The sequence below is a fragment of the Synchiropus splendidus genome, chromosome 2 (genome assembly GCF_027744825.2).
Source record: "Synchiropus splendidus isolate RoL2022-P1 chromosome 2, RoL_Sspl_1.0, whole genome shotgun sequence".
Lineage (NCBI taxonomy): Eukaryota > Metazoa > Chordata > Actinopteri > Syngnathiformes > Callionymidae > Synchiropus > Synchiropus splendidus.
This window is the reverse complement of record NC_071335.1, coordinates 30,641,507-30,663,047: the sequence shown is the minus strand read 5'-3', so window position 1 is coordinate 30,663,047 and position 21,541 is coordinate 30,641,507. Positions and strand designations below refer to the sequence as shown.

Genomic DNA, 21,541 nt, shown 5'->3' with positions numbered 1-21,541 from the left:
TTATTATTATTATTATTATTATTATCTAAAATCAACATAATAATCACATTGACACTCATTGGCACTGTTTTAATGGAGCCTCCATGCTATCTCTACCTTGTAAAGGGTGTGTCATCTTCCTGACTTCCTAAGTGCAGCTGCAGAGCAAAATCTAGAATCCTTATTGTTACATTATATGCAAAGCCGACAATATTTTGTTTTACATTTCACAGAAATCAAAAAGTCATTTCCACATTTTTTCAGACAGTGGTTGTGTGTAAGCTTGAGTCTATAGGAGGTCCTTCATGTTGTGTTTCTGCGTTCAAGTTTATATTTTCTTCAGGTTTTTCATTTCCTTTGTCAGTGAGTTCCATTACTACTGCTGCAAGTCCTCATCCTCCCTATTCACTCTCACCCTATTCATATCCCCATTTATCACATCCGGGAACCTTCCTGAATGTCTCACTTCATTGTCAGCATTCCTTAACCGACGTGTTCCAGTCAGTTTCATCTCCACATGTCCAAATAATCCTCCCTAATGTATTAAATAACCCTCTGCTTGAGCTGTCCCTCTCACATACTAATTTCTAAATGTTGCCCTTCCAAGTCTCTCCTAATAATAACTATTATTATTATTATTGTTATTTTTCACAGCGTTGTGTAAGCGTGGAATAAAGAATAAACCAAAAGTCCCGCGGAGAGTGTCAGACTCCAGCAGGAGCCTGCAGCTCTTCCCCCCAGCGGAGAGAGGAAGCACACACACAGACAAGTGAACAACAAGCCGAGACACATAGGAAATTGCATAGGTGGGTGTTTCTTCGTCTCCATTCTGAGCGCCCTCCCTGCCGTGTGCGCTTCGTTCGTTCATTTTAACATTTTTTTTCTATTATCCACGCAAAGGTGTGTTGATATCTCTTCTTTGCTTTGCGTCTTGTATCTGTATCGTCACAGCCTTTTTTTTTAGGCCTGAAACCACCCAGCAGCAGCAGACACTTATGGACTTGGAAAATCAAGCCTAACATTCTCCAGATCCGGCCATTACTTGTTCCCTTTTGGTATGTATTCGGTGCTCTACATTTGCCTTTGATGACACTCGACAACGCTGTGAAGTTTTGTTGTGAAAAGACATTTTCCACAGTAAGCAGTCGTTAGCGAGTTAGCCGCGTTAGCCAGCGGCGTTAGGAGACGTTAGCCTGGCGAGAGTGACACTTGGATCGAAGTCCAGGCTTTGTTGTTGGACAGTACAGAGTTGGACACGCTGTCGGCTCAACTTGCCGCCCTCGACTGGAGTCTGGCGACACATGTGATGTAGTTTAATCCGAGTATCAACTTATTACGGAACCTTGGAAGTCAGTTTTCCTCACTTGGGCTGGACAGGTGAGAGAACTCGGAAGTGACTGTCCGCGAGTCACGCACCATGCCTTTAGTGTCCAAGTCCAGTTTCGGTTTAAAACTTCCAAGTATACGTCGCTGCGGAATCTAAATAATGCATGGTTATTTCGGTTGACACTGTGCTTGGTTACTTTTGAAATATCAGCACCTGTCTCTTAGCGTGGTCCAATGGGAAAATACTGGCTGGAACCCAGCGAGGGACGAAAAGAACCTGTTGAGTGGGTCTGCTCATGTGGGGTGTGGCAAGGAGGCTCCTGTCCGTCGTTTCGCACATAAATTAAGCTTCAAACGTACGTGCCTCGACTTAGTACACGCTCAAAATAAGTGCTTTGTATCACCGAGACTTGATATCTTGAGGACCTAACATGGATGAACATTATGAAATCCGGAAGTAGGTCATGACGCCAGTATCGTATTTGGAAATTATCCTTACTAATCGCTTCTCGTATCATGAAGTGACTTGTTGCAACTGGTTTGGTGTAAAAGTTTTGCTTCGAGCAGGTGATTGGAATATACAAGGACGTATATTCGGCAAGTAGAATCGCTACAATCATTCGTTTTATTTGTTTTCCATCACAAGTGACCAACACTACACAAAGGTTTTCCCTGAATAAGCCCTGCTCTGTACCTTGTACCACAGAGAGGTGGACAGTGGCTCTGGGATCAAGGTACCATACATCATTATTGCCACTTTCTGCTCTCTCTTGTCTTCCAGTGGCCGCATGCACGTAGATATTTTGCTTTTTTTTTCTGGCAGCTGTTTGTGTCATAATATCGACTGTTTAAAAAAAAAAAAAAAGAAAAGCAAAATTGCAGCTTTCTTCTGTAAGTAGAACGATGTTTTGAGATCAGGTTGCAAAGTTTTGGAGAGATCTGTTCAGCAACACTAGTTTCAAACATGAGTAAGGTCCTACCCTATAACATGAATAACACATTTGTAGGAAGGTTGAATACATGCCACAGAAAAGACACCATTTAAATTGTTGACATCTTATGACTGCTGTGGTGGTTACTCAGCTGGTTCATGTGGGACCAAACCTGTTGATTAATTGGTTTAACCTACTGCTAGATTGGTTTACATTAGTGCAGCCCGATTTATTTTAGTGTTGTTTGCTTATAACAGCTCTCCTGGATCATCACGTTTCATCATTTCTGGCAAAGACAAATTGATATAAAAGTGCTTTTGGGGTGAATGTTTGAGTTTGTTTAATGTTTTGAATCAGACAAAGTGGTCTTTGCATTGGCGTTTCAGGGAGACGTTCTAACTGGGGATGCACCGAATCGCTCTTCATGTTGTTGGATTGCGTCACTCGCCACTATTCGGCCGTGATTTTGTTTCACTCTCAAATTCAAAAACTCATAATTTGGTACATCCCTAGTTTGAACCCTTTGGGTTTGGAGTGAAACACTCCTGTTCCTTCCACGTTCCAAATACATACATGCATTATTCTGAAATATTGTTTGAATGTGTGCATATACCATACATTTGGGTAAAACTTAACTCAAAACTTCCCTTTAACAATGAGGATTATGTGATCTTAAGTGTGAGGTTTTTGAAATGCACTTTCATAGGTACTGATAGTCACCTGCTTTTTAAATTGCTAACCCTTATTCACCTTACAAAGACGACAGTCTTAACTCAGATTGACTAGACACCAAGGGTCATTTGATTGGTTGGTTTCGGTGTAATGTGAACATGTCTGGCATTGTCCGCTTCAATGCCCTGCTGGGAATTTACCTGCAGAAGCAGAGATGGGGGTGATAGTGGACAAGTTTGAACAAGCAGTCTTTTCAACAACACTGTCTGCTTTAGTGGATTGGAGAACAACCTGAACTTTATTTACTTTACTTTTCTTCCTTAGTTTTCTGCCTTGAACGTATGGCTCCGTCAGTGAGGCCATGAGTCTTGCTGAGCCACTAGCTTTTTTTCCAGGGCTATCATTTGCTTCTGTAATGACATGTTTGACATACAGACCGTGGGTGTGTCTCTCTGACACACTGAAGTTGAGGTTTTGCCTTCCAGTCGCTCCTCCTCCTCTGTCTCCCTTCGCCCTATCTTCTTTTCCTCCCTACTCGCTCTCTCTCCTCCCAACGGTTACACCTGCACTCCTGTTTTTATTTGAAAGCTGGGCGGAAGGACATGTGATATGTTTGATAAGCGTGAAACAAAGCTCTCTAGTTAACCAGCTGTGCTTCACTTCCTGTGTTGGATGCTGTTTAAGTCTAGCTAGTTTGCACTGTTAAAGGCTCAGGTGGATTGTATTTTGTATAATATGTTGTCTCTTCTTTTAAGTTTGAACAGAATGTTGTTGGTTGAAATTCTGTCATGGTAAATTAGCACTCCATCTCAAAACCAGCAGTTATTTATTAGGCATTTGAACCAATAAATGGCACAAGACTGATCCTATTCTATATAAAAGAATGTGTGCAGGTATTTTATTGATAAGTAATTTCTTCAAATCTTATGATGATGTCATTTTGTTGCATTTAAAACCAAATTCAAGCTGACAAGCAAATGCATCAACCTGAATTACCGGTAATATAACTAGATTTGTGGAACACCCCCGGGAAATCCTGAAGCATATAAAATTATGGCTAGAAAGTACCATGTTTATGAAAAGTGTGCTTGACGGTATGGTGTTAGAATTACATTTGTTTAATAGCATTAAGGCTGTTGTCCTCTCAGTGTGATACAGTAATGAAAGGCATTATTTACCAAAGTCTATCAGTCAAAGTCCAGTATTCATCTTAACTGATGTACTACAAAAACTTATTACCAAATCCAAGTACTGCCTTCCAGTAGCTTCCTGTTTAGTTAGCACTTCACATCAATCTTTTGCAACAAACGGTTCATATGTGTACCTCGCCAAAAACTGGCCCTCCATTCCTTCCGGGGCGGAATGTAGGTGGGTGTGTCCTCGCTGACTTGTTGCCACAATATCGCCCACAGGACAGTGGGTGGGGTCTGTGGTTGGGAGCAAGGATGGCAAAGGCGGCAGTGGTTTGATAAGAGCCAAGGCCAGCACACAAACCATGCATTGAGGCCAAATCTTAGTGTGACCATTCAAATAGAGTTGCGTCAGCAAAGCATGTGGCCAAGCAACAACTGCCTTTTTTACTGAGCGGGCGAATGTATGGGCTCTAAGTGTGCACTGTTCCCCACATAACCCTGTAAGGTTACAGTGATAGTCACTGGTTAAACTGCATTTGCACATCCTCATCGATGGTGAACAAATGGAGTGGGAACAGTGGCTGCCACTTGTGTTTTGCTTCCAAGATGTGGATTTTTTTAAGCAGTTTAGAGCCAGAGGTTTTTGATTAGCATCGAAGCTAATAGCCTAACAATAGATTAGTGGCTAATACTCAAACTCTAAGTGGCTAATGCTGCCTGAAACTCTCTCAGCACACAGCAACCATTGGAATGATGGTAATTGTTTGTGGATGAGGTTCAACACACTGGTTCTGACACCTTGTGCTATTACGTAGCATATTTTGTCAGAACTGATTTTGCTCTCAAAATATGATCATCTGTATGTTGTAAAATTAGTTCACTCAACATGAACATTCATTTTTATCAACATTGCTTTTCATTGTTTTACTTTTCAAGTAAAAAGAATGGGACAATAACATAAGTGAACATAACTTTATGTTTTTATTTACTCACATTGGAAAAGACGGCTTAGGTAGCACAGGTCAGGTTAGTGGTGCACACTGTGCCTGGTTTCTATTTTCTAGGTTTTCTAAGTTAAAACAGTTCACTTCCTCTCCACTCCTCCTTCATAATTTGATCATTTTCATTCATGTCAATTATTGATGGGACTTTCACACGCCTAACTCGGTCTGGGATCAAAGTTCTTATTGCTCAAAATTTGGAATTTCCAATAAAAAACAATTTAACAAGTAGCGTCAAGGGTTTCAGTCACAGCAACAGTGTTTAGCGGATAGTGGTTTTCCGTGAACAACGGAGCCACTTGTGGCTGAAATGGTGTCTCAGCAATAGAATTACAGTACTACACATCACTGTTATATTATTTCTTTTTTTGTTTTGTTTTGTCTTACTGGTCCTACGACTAATACTCGGATATGATGTTATTTCTCACTGATCGACATGATGCGCCCCCATAACCTTGATTCTGTCTCACCATCAATCTACGAAGCTTGTTGTCCAAGCCAGAAATCTTCCGTGGTCAACAAGAAGTGGGCTTTTTAAATGGCAAATCCCGCGCCGGCTCTCTTCTTTACTACATTCTGTTCTAAATATGTGACTTTTTTTGTTTCTTCTTCATGATATATTTTTTTGATTGGTGCGACTTGCAGTCCAAAAAATACGGTAGTCGCTCTCACACACTTCTGTGCATTCTGCCCACGCTGGCCAGAATAAAGGCGGGGAGGCCTATTTAATTGACTATGCAACTTTTTTGTTGCATGTACAATTAAATGTGATTGCAATAAGAACTAAAATCAGAATTACATGATCAGAATTTTGATTATTTTGATGCTTGCGTGATGCTACCTTTATGATCTGCAATCCCACCTGAATCTTCTGATCCTACTTGATCCCTAAACTGCAGCTTAACATGTTCTGAACTGGCCTCACACCTCTCTGCTATATTTAACCTCAAGCAGACTGAAAAACGCTCCGACGAGTGCCTTCTGAATTTGTTCAATCCCTTTGACGCTCCGTGATTTAACAGGTGGCAAATCCATTAACACTGTATTCTGAGAAGCCTATCTCTGAGAACTGATTACTATTCTTTTTTTGGTTTGTTTTTTTTCCTGGTGGGGTTCTCTTCTCACACCCTGGTGGTGGGTTAATCACCTCTTGCTTTCTGGTGATTCTGTCCTTCCTTTGCTCTCAGTGTGTGAATGGAGCAGTGTGCAAGCACAGCCTCCCTGCTGGCCTCGGTGCGGGAGCAGGAGAGACAGTTTGAGATGCTGAGTCGGGCTCTGGAGGAGGAGCGGAGGTCATGCGCCGGCACCCTGCCCCGCCCCCTCCCCAACATGCAGGTAACAACGGACGAACCCCATCCCAAAAAAAAAATCGTTTTCCATACGAGGGCCTCTGGACTCCATTGCCATCCTCACCATCAGTCTCCTTCAGTGTGGACGGCAACAGGCAAAATTGTCTGTCGTTGGCTGCACAGTGAAGTGGCCTGTTCATAATTCGCCATTTAATCTGTTAGTCATCTCAGCGATTCCAACCTGCTGTTGCACCTCCAAACTTTCAGTCATGCTTCATCTCTATCAGCATCTTTGTCTCCATGTGCATCACCCGCTACGCATTTAGGATAAGCATTCAATCTTACCCATGGTGTTTTATTTTGCATGCAGTCTGTTCTTTTTTTTTTAGCACTTGACAAAGTAAGCTGCTACTGAACAAAGTTCTACCACATATGTAGATTACTGTAAACTGTCAAGTTACTGAACATGAAGCGCCCTGAAGCCCAGAAACTATCCATTGCAAAATCAAAACTGGCACAGCAATAATGTTCAGCACTTTTGTCAGTTTGTGTTGTGATGTCATTACCAGACTGAAAATAAATGTCTTTAAACTGGTAATGAGTCACTGTAGTCTCCTCAAAATCACAATATAACATAATGGTTGTTACATGATACATGTAACGATATTTAATCTGAAAAAGGAAGCCTATGAATATACTGTCACCTAAGAATTACTATAATTAGTGAGAGGCAAAAAGTTACAAAGACTTTTGGCGGTCTAATTTTCTTTGTGATGTATGGTTGGATCATACAAACCACCACGGTGGGAACTTTTATTTGTATTTGCTGTACTTTTTTGAGAACAGAAGAAAATAATGGTATTAATGTTTATATATTTTTGTGTGGTCCACTGTTCTGCTCATAAGCAAGACCAACTCTTAGTTCTGCAGCCGACCTTTTAAGGCTCCTTGGTTTATCACTGACTGAGTTCATTGTAGGCTTGTTTGCTCATGAAGTGGGGGTGGACGATACCGCACATTTTGGTATCGATCCAATGCCAAGTAAATAGTGGGTCAGTATTGCTGATACCGATACTTGCTGCTTGAAATTTTATGGTAATACTATAGAGCCATCTCAAGTCTGTCACAGGTGAAGGTTCCCTATTTACATACACTAACATACCCACAGAGTAGCTTCAGATGAAATCAGAATTGCATGTGTCTTAAGTTATATTCAGATAACACATGAAATTTGTGTCTCCTATGATTATATATGGATTAAGCAGTATGGCTTCTCAGCAGTCCATTAAAGTGGACGGCTAGTTTGCCTTTAGTGGAGTAGTTTCAACAATGTCTAGACAAAACACGGTGATGGAGTTTGATCAGAACGTCTAGTAGTTTGTCATGTATGACGCACATATGAAGAGCTACAGCAGCGACAGTACTGTACTGAAGAGCCAGTAACTCATTACCACTGTGGATCGACTGTTGGTACTGATGAAATATTGACACTGGATCTCCTAATGATCCTTGCCTTTGCTGTTTGAGCCGAGGATTTGATGAAACGCCAATTCATCTGCTCTACTTCTACGACCGAAACAGACTTGCACACTTTGCGTCTGTGGGCAAACCCGTCTCATCTAGCTGTTATTTTACCGTCACAGACAGCTGAAAGACGTCATTCTCCTTTTAGTGCGGAGGCATGCAAGTACACACGCCCCAGCTCATTTATCATTCTGCTTCCAGACGGCTCAAATTCAGTTGATGGCCTTGTTTGTTGGATTGTGTATAAATATTGTATCAGGATCAGACTCCAGTGTGGTCAGAGTGGTGCGGACAGAATAAGAAACGATGTGTGTGCGTACACAAAAGTTGACTGTGCTCTTCTTTATCTTTGCGATGTGTGTTTACATAACCTAGAGGCTTCTGCATGCCTCTGCCACTCTCTCAGGCAGTTCAACAACACCTCACTCTCCCTGACAGGTTCCCACATGTCCATCTGCTGGAACATGTTTTCTTCCCGTTGAATTCTTGTCATCATTCTTGATTGAAATGTTGCATTCTATGTTGTCCTTGTATGTATGTATTGTTTCTTTTTTTTTTCTTTTATCAGGGCATGCAACTGCTATTTCTAAAGAGATCAACTCAGGTCTCTGCATCTACATCCTGTGACTCACTGATCTTCCAGCTTTCCATTTTCATGTTGTCATTTTCTAAAATGCTAACCTTTGTTCGTATATATAAGCTTAATGCTGGATAATACTGATAATGTATGCAACAGCCCCTCAGTTTGATTTGTTTCCTTTCAGAACGGACGCATTCCTTGTGATGCAGACTTAGAAAGACTGACGCTGAAAGAGGGTTACATCAACGGAGGACATCATGTGAGTTCCAAGAATTAGAGTCTTTCTCTCCTTTATGGAACACTGATCTTGGGGATGGTGAAGAAGTTGTGTGTTTCTTGCAGTTCATGATGGATCCCGGTCAAGTGCTGCCGGAGTCATACGCGGTGGAGGCGACCCCACAGGAGTCACCTGTGGTCTCCGTGGAGACCAGCGATGATGGGATGACACGACGTGCTGAGACCACGGTAACCTTCTCCCCCTGATGTGTCTGTCACAGACTGTGTTCTGCCAGCTTTGTTGAGGGGTCTATTTGAGACTGTGTGCTCTCATATCTCGCATGTTGCTGCTGTTCTTAAGTGATACTTTTTTTAAAGGAGAAGGTAGTTGAGTTGGCAGTCTTCTTTTCATGGTGGTCACCTTAAATCATATGGCATTTTAAAAGACTTTGTATTTGGCTAGCTCTCAACAGTTATTTACTTTAGAATGTCCTGTGTTGTTTTTGTCCCTTTTAGATGAATAAGGTAGCCACTCGGACCACCATCCCATCCGTGTCTGACGCACTATCTATGGATGGTGGGGGTTCAATGACGGGCGGCTATACTCATCCCATGGAGCGGATCTACAGACAGGCCCCTGGGCCCGCGATGCCTATGGACTATCCCACCCATACTGTGCCTCGCAACTACCACTACGGACCCCCAGGTGGCTACGACGAATACGTCCCTGGTCCCACACCAGAGGCGTACGCCAGTCTCAGCAGAGGCGCTCGCATGGAGGATCGCTACAGGTAAGGCCACTAGGTCAACATGCACCAACAAGAGACATGGACACGCGTTGTGTAATTAGGTCGTAGTAGTTGGGATGATTTTTCGGTTTCCAACTGTAGTGTTAATCACAGTGACTGGATGGTTTGTTTATTCAATTACCGATTCCCCTGTTGACTATCTTTGTTCTCCCCATGATTTTACCAGGCCAGTCCACCCAGAAGGCTACCGCACCTTAGATCCAAACTACAGAGCTGCTAGCAGGACTCAGCTGGACCCCTATGCTGCTCAACCACAGGTATGCTGCGTGACTGGTTATGATCCTCAGATTAGGAAGAGAACATGAGTACTCTCTTCTCATTTGTTGGGTTGTGTGCACTTTTTTTTTCCAAAATTCACCACAATACTAGCAGCGACTCTTTATCTGGAGGAAGTGATGAAGGTTGGTTGTTTCAGTCTTTATTTCAAGCTTGTATATTCCCCTTTTTTCAGGTTGGGAGGATGGGAAGCGCCATGGAACTTTCCGGCATCCAGCGATTTGTCCCAGAATCATACGGCTTGGAGGATGACCAGCGCAGTATGGGCTTTGATGAACCTGATTATGGCATGGGGCAACCGCTCCACTACAGCACGGTGCCTCGAAACCATCATGCCTTCCCCCACGGCCCGCCACGTAGAACTGGGTACCCTTTATTTACAATTCACATGTTTATATTTACTTTCAATACGCATTTATGTGCAATTCATTTTTAAAGTGTGGATATCAAGAAAATAGTGCATGTGTTTTGTGATCATCCTAACAAGCACACTCCATATATCAGTGGACAGCTCTTGACTACTGTAGTCCTCTACTTTTGTGGAGAGGATAACTGAGACTTAACTGAAGTATAATGATATCAGCACCCCAAGGAACTACCATGGCCATGCCCTACTATAATTTGTGACTAGGATTTGAAAACGGACTGAAAGTATTCTTCGCTTTGATCTTCAGAAGTTACGAGGGAACTCTGGATGGCAACATGAGCGGTCCTGGGGACATGTACTATTTTGGAGCAGCACCACTAGCACAGGGTGAAAGAGGAAGCATGGCCTCTTTGGACAGTACTCTACGCAAACCTGGGGCCGGCGGATGGCGCCAGCCTGAGCTCCCAGAGGTCATTGCCATGCTCAACTACAGGCTGGACCCAGTCAGGAGCAACGCAGCCGCATACCTGCAGCACCTCACCTATAAGAATGACAAAGTAACCTTCTGCAGCTTATATTTTCATTTTAGAAAGTCAACAGAAACTCTAGTATTTACAGACCTAGCTAGATCAATGCTTTCTCTAATTGCAGGTTAAGTCAGAGGTTCGTCGTCTAAAAGGAATCCCAGCTCTGGTCTTGATGCTTGACAACCCAAATAAAGAAGTAAGTTTGGGTCCTCTCACATGTACTTTTATTTCTCCTCAGAAACAATCGTGCAGTTTAGAGTATCACAACATTGAGGTTAAAAAGTATCACCGTAAAAAAAAAAAAGTATCCGTGGTTTCCCTTTTATTTTGAAGGCGTTGCATTGAGAGTTTCCAAATGACACGCAAGCGTCAGATCATAATGCATTCCTCTCTCAGTGCAAAGAATCTTAATTTCACATTCGGTTTAGTGGACATCTGTTATTTGTCAGAAATAGGTCAAGCCCTCACTTGGTCATTTTTCCTGACCAAGGGAAGTTATTCCTGATGTACCGCACAAACCGCCTGCTTTGGAAATGGCAAGAGACAGTCAGACATGTTTCAAACTTGAAACTTGCAGCTGAGAAACAGTTCTGAAAGTAACAAGTTCTGAAAATATCCATCAGGATCCAGGGCAGTTTTGCAAGTTTTGTCACTGGCTTTGTGTGACTTCTACCATAATGTGTTATTGGGTGTGTTTTTATTGTCCAATGATCGTTTAGGAACCAGTGTTATCAGGTTTTATTCCCTGTCAGTGTGCTACTCTTTAGCTGTGAGCCAACAAAAAATTGTAGTCTGTGAGCACAGCTGCAAAGCAGTTCTTCAATCTACAGATATTTAATTGCATGCTGTGTTTTATGAAGTCATGTACAATGAGCTCCTTAATGGACGTCTTCATCCCCTGAGTGCTTCTCTGGTCCTTTATTGCCTGCAGTTCACAACAATAATGACCATATTTGTCTGCGTAGGTCCACTACGCTGCATGTGGCGCGTTGAAGAACATCTCTTACGGTAAAGATCAGGACAACAAGATCGCTATAAAGAATTGCGATGGGGTCCCGGCTCTGATTAGGCTGCTGAGGAAAACCCACGATCAGGATCTCACAGACACTATTACAGGTTTGTAAAGGCACATGCCACTCACTGTTTCTTGCAAAATGTTGTGACTGTGAAGTTCAGTTTTAATTTTATTTTTGATACTGTATTTAGTTCTGTTTTTATATAGAGTGTTTACATACAGCTTCAAATTTTAAGTTGCAATAAACACATGTAGACATCTAGATGAACAATTTTCATTATTAAAATGATCACAGTTTTTAGTGTAATGCAAAGTATGTGTATCAATCTAATGCCAGTCTAATGCCTGGTCTGCTTCTGGCTCCAAAAACAAGTTGAATCTTGCTTGTCGATGCAGAATTTTGTTCATTGGCAGTGTACATTTTTTATGTGTTTTTTTTTTGGTCCTCAGGCACACTGTGGAACCTTTCTTCTCATGACTCTGTAAAAATGGAGATTGTGGACCATGCGCTTCATGCCCTCTCTGATGAAGTGATCGTGCCGCGTTCTGGCTGGGAGCGAGGGAGTAACGGCGGAGCAGGCGGAGGAGAGGAGAACTGTAAGCCTCGGCACCTGGAGTGGGAAACGGCGCTCACCAACACAGCAGGATGTTTGAGGTACAGTCTGCAACTAAAGACTTAAAGGCTCTTGCATTTATAGCGGTTAATAATGTTAATTTTATAGTTATGGCACTCAGATTAAATTGATCTCAGATATGTAAGCTGTGTTTTGAAATCGAACTGAATCCTAAATAATATTTGTTTGGGCGATCATTCAACCGTACAATGTCCTTTTAGTCTTTTGTGAGATTTCATGATGAGTTTATCAGGAGGGGGCGAACAAGGGAATTTCAGAGTTTACAGGAAAAGAGCTGAGAACAGTAAGTCATTGACTCTTGATGTAAACAAACTGTTCCAGCTCGCCTTTCTCCTATCAATGTATCCTTTTGACCACATAGTTAATTAGAGTTCTCACTGGAGTTGTGCTGCTGCAAGTCAGGTGGTGGGTGGGAAACTGATTCGATGCCCTACTTTTGAAATGTTAGTCCATCAAAGCCATTATTCTGTTTTTCATTAGCTGTGAAAAACAGAATTCTGTTTGATCTAAATTGTTAGAAATGCATTTTTCCCCTTGCAATCTAATACAGACCATTCTGAAATGACTTTAGACTTTATAGACTAGACTTTTTAATAGACTTTATAACTATGTAGATGTTTTTACTGAAACGCAGCAAATCAAAAACCATTTGGATCTTGTTAAATGTTAGATTTAGAAATTGTCCAAATTTCTTATGGTGCTGAAACACTCGGGATAACACTTTGCTGTGGTGTAGCACAGTGCACCACGATGGCACTCGGGCTGCACAGTGTCTCATCCACCTTCCATCTCGTCACACAGTGTGGAGGAATGTGCTTTTAGAGCTGTCAGCTGTGACTTAGTGGCTCTCTATGTATGATGCACAAATCATGGTTCCAGTTTTATGGATGACATCAAGCTCTATCATTCACCCAGTCTGCGTATTTCCCTGCCTATATCATTGACTGCTTTCTTTCATCACTTAACTCAATGCACAAGTCACTTCTTCCCCCTAGATCCAAATGGTCACCTCCTCATCTACCGTTAAATTCATTGCTAAACTTGATGGGCACCTGTCATTAAACATATCCCGAAGGAAAAAAAAACAAACTTGCTGCCTGCTTTTGATGTGTTTAAGGGTGTGTCTGCTTCCGTGTCTATCATGCTGGTGCACTACTGTCCTACTTATTAAAAAAAAGAACAGTCACTAAATCAATGGTTTGAAAAGAAAATAGGTGGGAAAAATGCCATTTTTGTCATAGATTTGTTTAAAAGTGCAGCGTTGGTCCAACACATCCTCAGGGGAGAGTTGATGCATTGTTTCTGGAATGCTTTTGTGCTCACTTCCCCCTCTAACTTCTTTTATGCCTCATTTATTTCTCCAGTCTGTTAATCTGTGTTTTGTTTGACATTCTTGCTTCTCAACTTTCTCCTCTCGACCAGAAATGTGAGTTCAGAGCGAAGTGAGGCGCGGAGAAAGCTGCGAGAGTGCACAGGCTTGGTGGATTCTCTCATGTACATTGTACAGTCCCAGATAGACTGCAAAGACGTCGACAACAAGGTTTGTCTTGCTATTTTTTTTTTTTTCATGGCTCAGTCATGTTACCTCAGTCTTGGCTCTGACCATTACTTGGCGCTCAGTTGATAGAAAACAGCGTGTGTCTGCTGAGGAACCTGTCTTATCACGTCCACCGTGAAATCCCCGGTTGTGAGCGCTACCAGGAGGCGGCACCTATCAACCAGGGCCCCGCCCCTTCCAGCCAGAAGGGCGGGTGTTTCAGCTCTCGCAAGAGTAAAGGTCAGTGCCCGGGAGGGAGATGGAACTCACGTAATGTGTTTAATCAGTCAGTGAGTGTATCTGGGATGATGTCACACAAGTGTTACTGAGGCTACAGAGACAGGCACACTTTTACAGTGGAATGTTAATAACAAACAGAAGCAGTGCACTGTCTTTGACTATAGTATTTGTTATATTCTCCTTTTCTTTTATTTTGCAACCATTATTTTAAAGAGTGTGAACAGTGATTCTACATTGAACATTGATGTTGGTTGGTCATCGTGCACTCTGCTGGTCAAATGTGGAATTACACTTTTTCTGCAGCGTTGCGCCTGCTCTAGTCAAATACTGTATTCAAGTAATGCTAAGGCATTGGAATGGATTTTGTATTTGCTGTCTGTTCTCACAATATAATTGCTTCCTCTGGTGGCAGCTGCGTTGATGTGAGCCAGTGTTCAGTGGGTGCTTCTGTGCAGGGTGCTTGCTTCTTACTTAACTGCCTTCTCCTCCTGTTTGCCATCCTCTTCTCCCCTTCCTTCTCTCGTTTTTGGCGCTGGGCATTCAGATGAGTGGTTTTCCAAAGGTAAGATCCTAATTCCTGTACCAGTGCACTCGGCTCTCTCTTCTTTATATGTGGCTTTAACATGCGTTTCCTGACGTCCTGTGCAAATCACAGTTCTGTTGGTGTTGATACACAATAAGCGCAGATGGAGATGCTTCAGTGTGATAGTAATGACTTTTGAATTGGTCTCCAAATCATGCAAGTGTGCTTTAATGTGATCACAACAGATCTGGTATTCAAAACACATGGCAGTGAATGAGAGCCAATTTCTGGGATTACATTAGAGAGGTTGCTGGTTAGAGCACTCTTTTGTTGTACTAACATGCACACCTTTGTAGTGTTTTAGGTGCAACTATTATTAACACAATTAACTCACATTAACTGGTGGTAAACATAGCAGAGGGAAATTAAAGCCTGTCCTGTATTTCTTATTTTGTTCCTTTGGCCTCCAGGCAGAAAAGACGAGGATCCAGCTGCAGATGTAATAGATATCCCAAAGAGAACCACGCCTGCCAAAGGTAAACCTCGAACCTAACCTCTGACCTCAGTCACCCATGGGGTCAGCTTCGTCTACTGATCACTGCGACCTCTGTCCCTAGGCTATGAGTTGCTGTATCAGCCGGAAGTAGTCCGCGTCTACACCTCTTTACTGAAAGAGTCCAAGAATCCGACTGTGCTGGAGGCGTCAGCTGGGGCCATTCAGAACCTGTGTGCCGGACGCTGGACTGTGAGTGACCAACTTTGTGTGTTATAAGTGGTCATTCAAGCATTGCTAAGGTTTTGAGTTGTGCTCAGACTGCACTTAAAAATTGCCCTGACACAGAGATCTTGCCTCCTGTCTGTGCCATCAGCGGACTGGAGATGGAGTGAAGACATTTAATTTACATGTGTTTTGAGTTACAAATGGCTCGCAATGCAAGAATAGTTTGACAGATGTTGAACCCCCTCCATTATGTGAGAGTCTGTCAGCAAGGCTGTGTGCAGGTGGCCTGCTGGAGTGAGTGATTTCACAGCAGTTAATTATGAAAATAAGCGATCAAATATGTGACACAAGTTTAGTTAAGTTACAATGACAAGAAGGATTAACTTACGTCGAGTCATGTTCATTGCTGGATCTGATTCAAGTCTGACAATGACAAAACCCACATGTAAACAGATGTCCCTCAAGCTGATCAAACCAACTCTGCTCTCTACAAACTACTTTTATTCTTATTATTCTCATTATTTTGAGTATATTTCCTTGGAAAAAAAAGAATGAATGAATGACTATGACAGTGGACCAACCTTCATCAAACCTAGTTTTCTTGTGTTGCAGAGGTGAGATGAGCATAGATGTCCAGAGACCCTGCTCTTTGCAATCTCACACTAAAATTGTTTTGTAAATGAAGATGCTAGCTTGTACATAGTAGTAGTTTTGTCTGTGCAAAAGGGGCAATAGTTGCTAAAAAAAATCAGCTTTTTATCTCACCAAAAACTATAATAATGAGGTGCCTGGGCGTCTCGTCTGCCTAGGTGTTGTTTGAGGTCTGTTTGGAACTGTTTTTAGAGGAGTCATAAATAAATCATTCTCAAATCATAAGTCGTTCTGCTTATAATGAGAGCTGTTGATGAGTCAATATTCAGCATTAACGCTCATAGAGAAATGAAGGGGAGTGAAAACGTTAAATTAAATAATAAACATACTTGCATTGCATTTGCAATATAAACCGTTTTAAGGTGTCGCACGTGTTAAATGTATGTGTCTCATTCCAGTTTGGTCGATACATCCGAGCACTGCTGCGTCAGGAGAAAGGACTTCCAATGATCACTGAGCTCCTGGCTCATGGTAACGACCGTGTCGTGCGAGCGATGTCTGGTGCCCTGAGGAACCTTGCGATCGATGCTCGGAACAGAGATCTGCTCGGTGAGACTGAAAAGGCCTTTTAAAGTCCTGTCAATGTTGAAGGTGCTGGTGCTCATGCGGTTTTATGTTACTAGGAAAACATGCTGTTCCCCACCTGGTGTCCAACCTGCCTGGTGGAGGCCAGAGTCAGCCAGCACGTGCGCTTTCAGAGGAGACGGTGGTGTCGGTTCTAAGCACTCTCCATGAGGTCCTGGGCTCCAGTCTAGAGGCGGCTAAGACTCTCAGGGCCTCGCAAGGAATTGAGAGATTAGTGCTCATCAACAAGGACGGGTAAATTCGACCATCAAGTCTCAGGAAGTTTGTCAAGGCGAAAAACAAGTCATGATATGCAATTTAAATACTTAGAAATCGCTCAGAGAAAGAAGTCCGTGGTGCCGGCCTGGTTCTGCAAACGGTGTGGGGCTACAAGGAGCTGCGGCGCACTTTGGAGAAGGACGGCTGGAAGAAGACGGACTTTATGGTCAACTTAAATGCTCCGAGCAACAGTACCAGGGCCAACGGAGGATACGAAGAAAGCACGCTTCCTCTTATTGACAGAGGTTTGTGAATTGACTTCTTCCATCATTTTACTGTTGACCTATGCACATCTCTGTGTCGTCAGTTTGCCATGGTGGTTCCCTGCTTAAATAAATGTAGTACATATATACCGTGTATTACACCACCAGTTATAATTGTTATTGCATAAAATCATGAAACAATGCTTTTTTTGCTTTCTCATTTAATATTGTTCATTTTGGTGGGGCACTGCTGTGTTTCCTTGGTTGTGTATTTTGATTAGTTCCGTGATGACAGAGGATTGTTGCAATAGTTAGATCCTCCAGGTTCACACGGAAGCTCTGCAGCATGACCCAGAAAGTAGCACAAGATCTGGTTCAAACTCTAGTTACCTCACTTGTTGACTGCTGCAGCCCATTTGAACATCAACTAAATTCACCCTCAAGCCTCTGCGCGCTTCACTGGCGTCCAACAGTCACAACAACCTGTTGGGTCTTGCCTTGTGGGCCACAAAAACCATCCCAGAAGTGGCTAAAGCCTCATACCCAGCCTGTCTGCTCAACATTGACCAACCAGATTAGTGCTGCCTCACTGAAAGGGTGGTCACACTCTCTAGAGGCCAGTGTTCAGACTTCAAATTCACTTAGACTCTACTTCCTGTTGGTGGTTTGAATCTTCATGATAGTTTGTTAGCTGGACCTGAAGGTGTGTGACCTATCCACTACACCCTAGTGACTCCCCATGTTTACAGACGTTTGCTCCCCCAGTGAATCCTTTAGGTTCTTAGAAACTGGTGATGGTTCTAAGTGATCTGTCTTGTTATGTGTTTTCAAGCCTGATATGTTCTCACCGTGTCATTTCAGGCGGCAAAAACGACAGTGAAATGATTCCAATGAATGACATGGGACCAGGTAATTGTCAACCAATCAGCCGTCGACCATCTCATGATCCATTTTGTTGTGTCGATGTGATTTGTCTCTGAACCACGCACCCCCTCCCCGCCCCCCAGATGCCTACTCCACACTGGACCAGAGAGGGAGGAGGATTAGTTTGGACAACACACTCGACCCTGCTGACAAAGATGCTGCACAGGTTAAGACCAACAGCGTTCACTAACACAACTCACTCATCTCTGCATGACGGCCGTGCTGTCTGCTGTGCCTGATGATAATGTTTAGCCAGAATTAAAACTGGGATCAGCTTCAGCCTCCCTATGGTGCGAGCGTGTTGCACTGTAATGAAACATGCTCACTTAAGTGCAGATTAATTGTGTTAATTATTGTCATAAATAATGACAAATATCAGTCAGGTTCAAGGTTCTTTATACGACAGAAATTGTGATTTCATTTGTGGCAGAACCGTGAGAACCAACCGTCTTCCACACCCCACACATGTTGACGCAAGTCTTCCTCTCAGCTAATAATGTGCTATTTCTCACCAGGCTTCTTCCCACAAATGAGCCAAGAAAAACTGCTCTCTTCTATTTCCTTTCAAATTACTGTCTAACACGTTGCTTTGTTATCACTTTTCCTGTCCCTTTTTCCCCAATTTTCCTCCTCTCTCTCGCTATCTTAGGGAGGAATGTTTGGGAAGAGGCAAGCATCTGTGCCTGTCATGGATTCTTATGATGGTTAGGACACTCCCACTGTCACACTGCATGTCAGCGCATGGTATGTGTGTCCCTGCTCCTGCTGCACTGCACTCAACGCACGGCTTGACTATTATTGTCGTTGTCCATTTCATTTGTCTCTCAGTGGAATGACTTGTGTTTTTTTTTGTTGTTCTTGCTATAATGAGTTCTTCAATCCCGACAGAATATCCAAATCCCCACATTATGTCTGTTGTGTTGTGTTCTTCAATGAAGCTCCTTATAGTGGGTTCTAGTGTCAAACAAATGCCATTATTCAGAAGAAACTCAGACTCTGCTTTGCGCTGGTTTTACATGAAAACACAGCATCCAATCAAAACCAACTTAAATAATGTCGACGCCTTTTGTCTCTAATACCATTGAAGTTGAATTCGATTGTATGCTGTTTATGAAATCACTTAATGAAATAATTTAATTCATTTTTTTAAAAGCCCGATTGAAGCACACAGTCACGTATCCTCCTTGTTTAGTATTGCCTCCTTTTTGAGAAACCGGTTCCCTGGTTTATATCCCTTCAACTCTGACTGCCACACCCTGACTGCAACCTACCCCGTCTCCTTCTGAGAAACTGTTAGCCTTTTCCACATGCTGTCCCTTCAAGGTGGGTGGGATTGAAACAGCAATAGTGGAGCATCTCACAGACACAGGTTCCGGCGGAACTGGTGTCTAAAAGAACTTCGATTTTCATTCCTATAAAAAGATGACTGCTTAAATTCAAATCTTACTGGATTCCAAAAGGCCTCCACTCAATTCTAAATGCACCTTTGGAATAATTTAGGACGTTTCTCTTTTTCAGCCCTTTATTTTGTCTGCCATTCCACACATGAATTACACTGTACAACTTTTTGTGAAAATAAATTCCCCCTAAAAATAAATGAGAATTATGTGCCTTTCTATTTTACTTTCATGCTTTAGACATAACTCTTTTGTACTGAGGTTTACTACTTAAATTAATAATCATATTATTAGTGATTTACAAAAAAAAAAATATATATATATATATATATATATATATATATATATAACTTTTATCCATTAAGCCAGTTTGTAACATGATTTTTGTATTTATTTACATATTTTCTTTTCCTGTATTTCATCTATTTGTATTTGCTTTTTCCAGAAAAACTAATCGTGTGCATCACAAGACGACAGCCGCCGCCAACCTACTGCCCTTGCTGAGCTGACATCTGCAGGCGACGACGCCACAGTCGGGACTCCATCCGTCACCCTTCTCTCCTCTCGTGTCTTCTCACGTTCCTTTTTTGCAGCTGAAAAGCAAATGACTCAACATGAACTTCAGGTGGACGTCGGTGCAACCCTCCCTTCCTTCGTCTCCAAAACCACTCAAGACTGTTTTTTTGAAGCTTCTGCACTACTTCTCTGTTTAACAACACTACGACCCGGCAGTCCTCACCAGCCCCCTTGTCCTCAACAGGATGGGACTGGCATCATTGAAAAAAAAAAATCCTTTCCATCAAGACTGATTCACAAGAACTCTTAAAATCAGACTGACATTTTTAGAAACACTGACTTCTGATTAAAAAGAAATGGCATTTTCTGATCATATTCACCACCAGGCAGATACATGTACGCTTTTGTTAAAATGGTGGTTGTTCCTGTTGTTGCCTTGCGCTGTACTAAGATATTACTTGTGCCAAAAAAGTGATGCTTCTGCTGCTGCAACAGCTTTTTTACGACAATTAATCTGAACAAACAACAATTTGCGCTATGCTCATTCCATTGTTCACTGGTTTGAAAATGCTCTTTGAACTTTACGAATCTATTTTCTCCATGTATCTTTTAGGGGTCTACACATTCACTCGGTGCATTTCCGTTGATACAGTACTTTGAGGTTGGCAATCTCATGAATGTGATGCATAACAATGCTGTTGCTGCAAGCCTGACTGGAGTGCCTCGTTTTGTCTAATATCTTTACATGATCATTAAGAACACTAATACCAGACAAATACTGGAACCGTAGACCACTAGAAAAATTCAAAGGTTCTCTTAAATCAAGACAGATATCTCAGATTTCTATTGCACATTGCATGGGAGGCGACCCGGTTTTCTGTCTTAATACAAGTCTGTAGAAAACTGTATGGTGCCCCATGAGATGTAGATACTTAATGAGAGCGCTACATCATTTTTTTTTTTTGATACTTGTTTCCATTGAAAAAACATGATGGATGTGTTTTACAAGTTGCCTTCATGAGTGGAGTTGAGGCGAGGAGCGGTGGTTTTGATTGTGTGGAGGCGGAGGTCAGGTTTTTCCTAGTAAAGCAGATGAAATAAAGCATTTAAACTATATACCAGAGATTATTTGTTAATTTTAATGGTTGTATGTATTTTGTTTTATATTGATTTTCGGGTTTAATTGTATTGGGTGCTCTGGGTGAACGCATATGCAATCAGTCTTTCTCGGATAGAAACATGAAAAATCTCGACTCATTCGACCGGCTATTGGCAACACTAATGGATGAACCTTTATCTCTTCGCCTTGCCTCTTTAAATTGCACATTCTCATCTATGAATGAATTATGTAACTAGCAATACTGTTTTTAATAAATGAAAATGGAAAATGATTTCTCACAGGCTTTTGTCTGTTTCCAGTCCATGTGCCGCAGCCTGTCACTGGAGGTCGGAGGGCGGGAGAAGTGAGCATCCGACTGGTTGCCAGTTCTTGGGAGAACACACCAAGATAATGAGTCACTCTAGCGTTGCAAAAGTCTCCTTTGTCGCATACTGGTTTAACCGTTAACAAACCTGGTGGCAAGTGGTTGTATTTGGCACAGATTGATTCTCAAGGTTTGGTGTGCCTCAAGGGTGAGTTATAGGGCCTGTACTTTCATCTTTGCCGTCACACAGGAGACTCTGCCTTTCCTGAAGATGCTCATTT

At 42.3% G+C, this 21,541-nt stretch overlaps 1 protein-coding gene across 12 annotated transcripts; it reads left to right on the top strand.

Annotated features, from left to right (window-relative positions):
• Positions 1-720: 720 nt before the first annotated feature.
• Positions 721-21,234, top strand: LOC128753624 (catenin delta-1-like). Of its 12 annotated transcripts, none has more exons than XM_053855453.1 (24): positions 728-785; positions 931-1,034; positions 6,231-6,378; positions 8,621-8,695; positions 8,779-8,901; positions 9,169-9,443; positions 9,628-9,718; positions 9,913-10,103; positions 10,412-10,661; positions 10,756-10,827; positions 11,597-11,747; positions 12,097-12,301; positions 13,704-13,821; positions 13,902-14,058; positions 14,603-14,620; positions 15,052-15,117; positions 15,199-15,326; positions 16,352-16,502; positions 16,577-16,772; positions 16,848-17,041; positions 17,861-17,908; positions 18,007-18,089; positions 18,573-18,627; positions 19,766-21,234. In XM_053855453.1, exons 3-24 carry the CDS (start codon positions 6,238-6,240, stop codon positions 19,822-19,824), a joined length of 2,847 nt encoding a protein of 948 aa, XP_053711428.1. In that variant the 5' UTR covers positions 728-785; positions 931-1,034; positions 6,231-6,237; the 3' UTR covers positions 19,825-21,234. The 12 variants fall into 12 exon arrangements, with proteins under 12 accessions (XP_053711437.1, XP_053711428.1, XP_053711439.1 ...); XM_053855454.1 differs by having other exon boundaries at positions 769-879; positions 944-1,034; XM_053855462.1 differs by lacking the exon at positions 6,231-6,378 and having other exon boundaries at positions 721-785.
• The last annotated feature ends 307 nt before the right edge of the window (positions 21,235-21,541 follow it).

Excerpts from the sequence above, each read along its gene's own strand:
- LOC128753624 (XM_053855453.1), top strand. The coding sequence starts at position 6,238 with ATGGAGCAGTGTGCAAGCACAGCCTCCCTGCTGGCCTCGGTGCGGGAG. Across the intron at positions 9,444-9,627 it reads CGCATGGAGGATCGCTACAG|GCCAGTCCACCCAGAAGGCT; the intron begins GTAAGGCCACTA and ends TGATTTTACCAG. Across the intron at positions 10,828-11,596 it reads TTGACAACCCAAATAAAGAA|GTCCACTACGCTGCATGTGG; the intron begins GTAAGTTTGGGT and ends TTGTCTGCGTAG.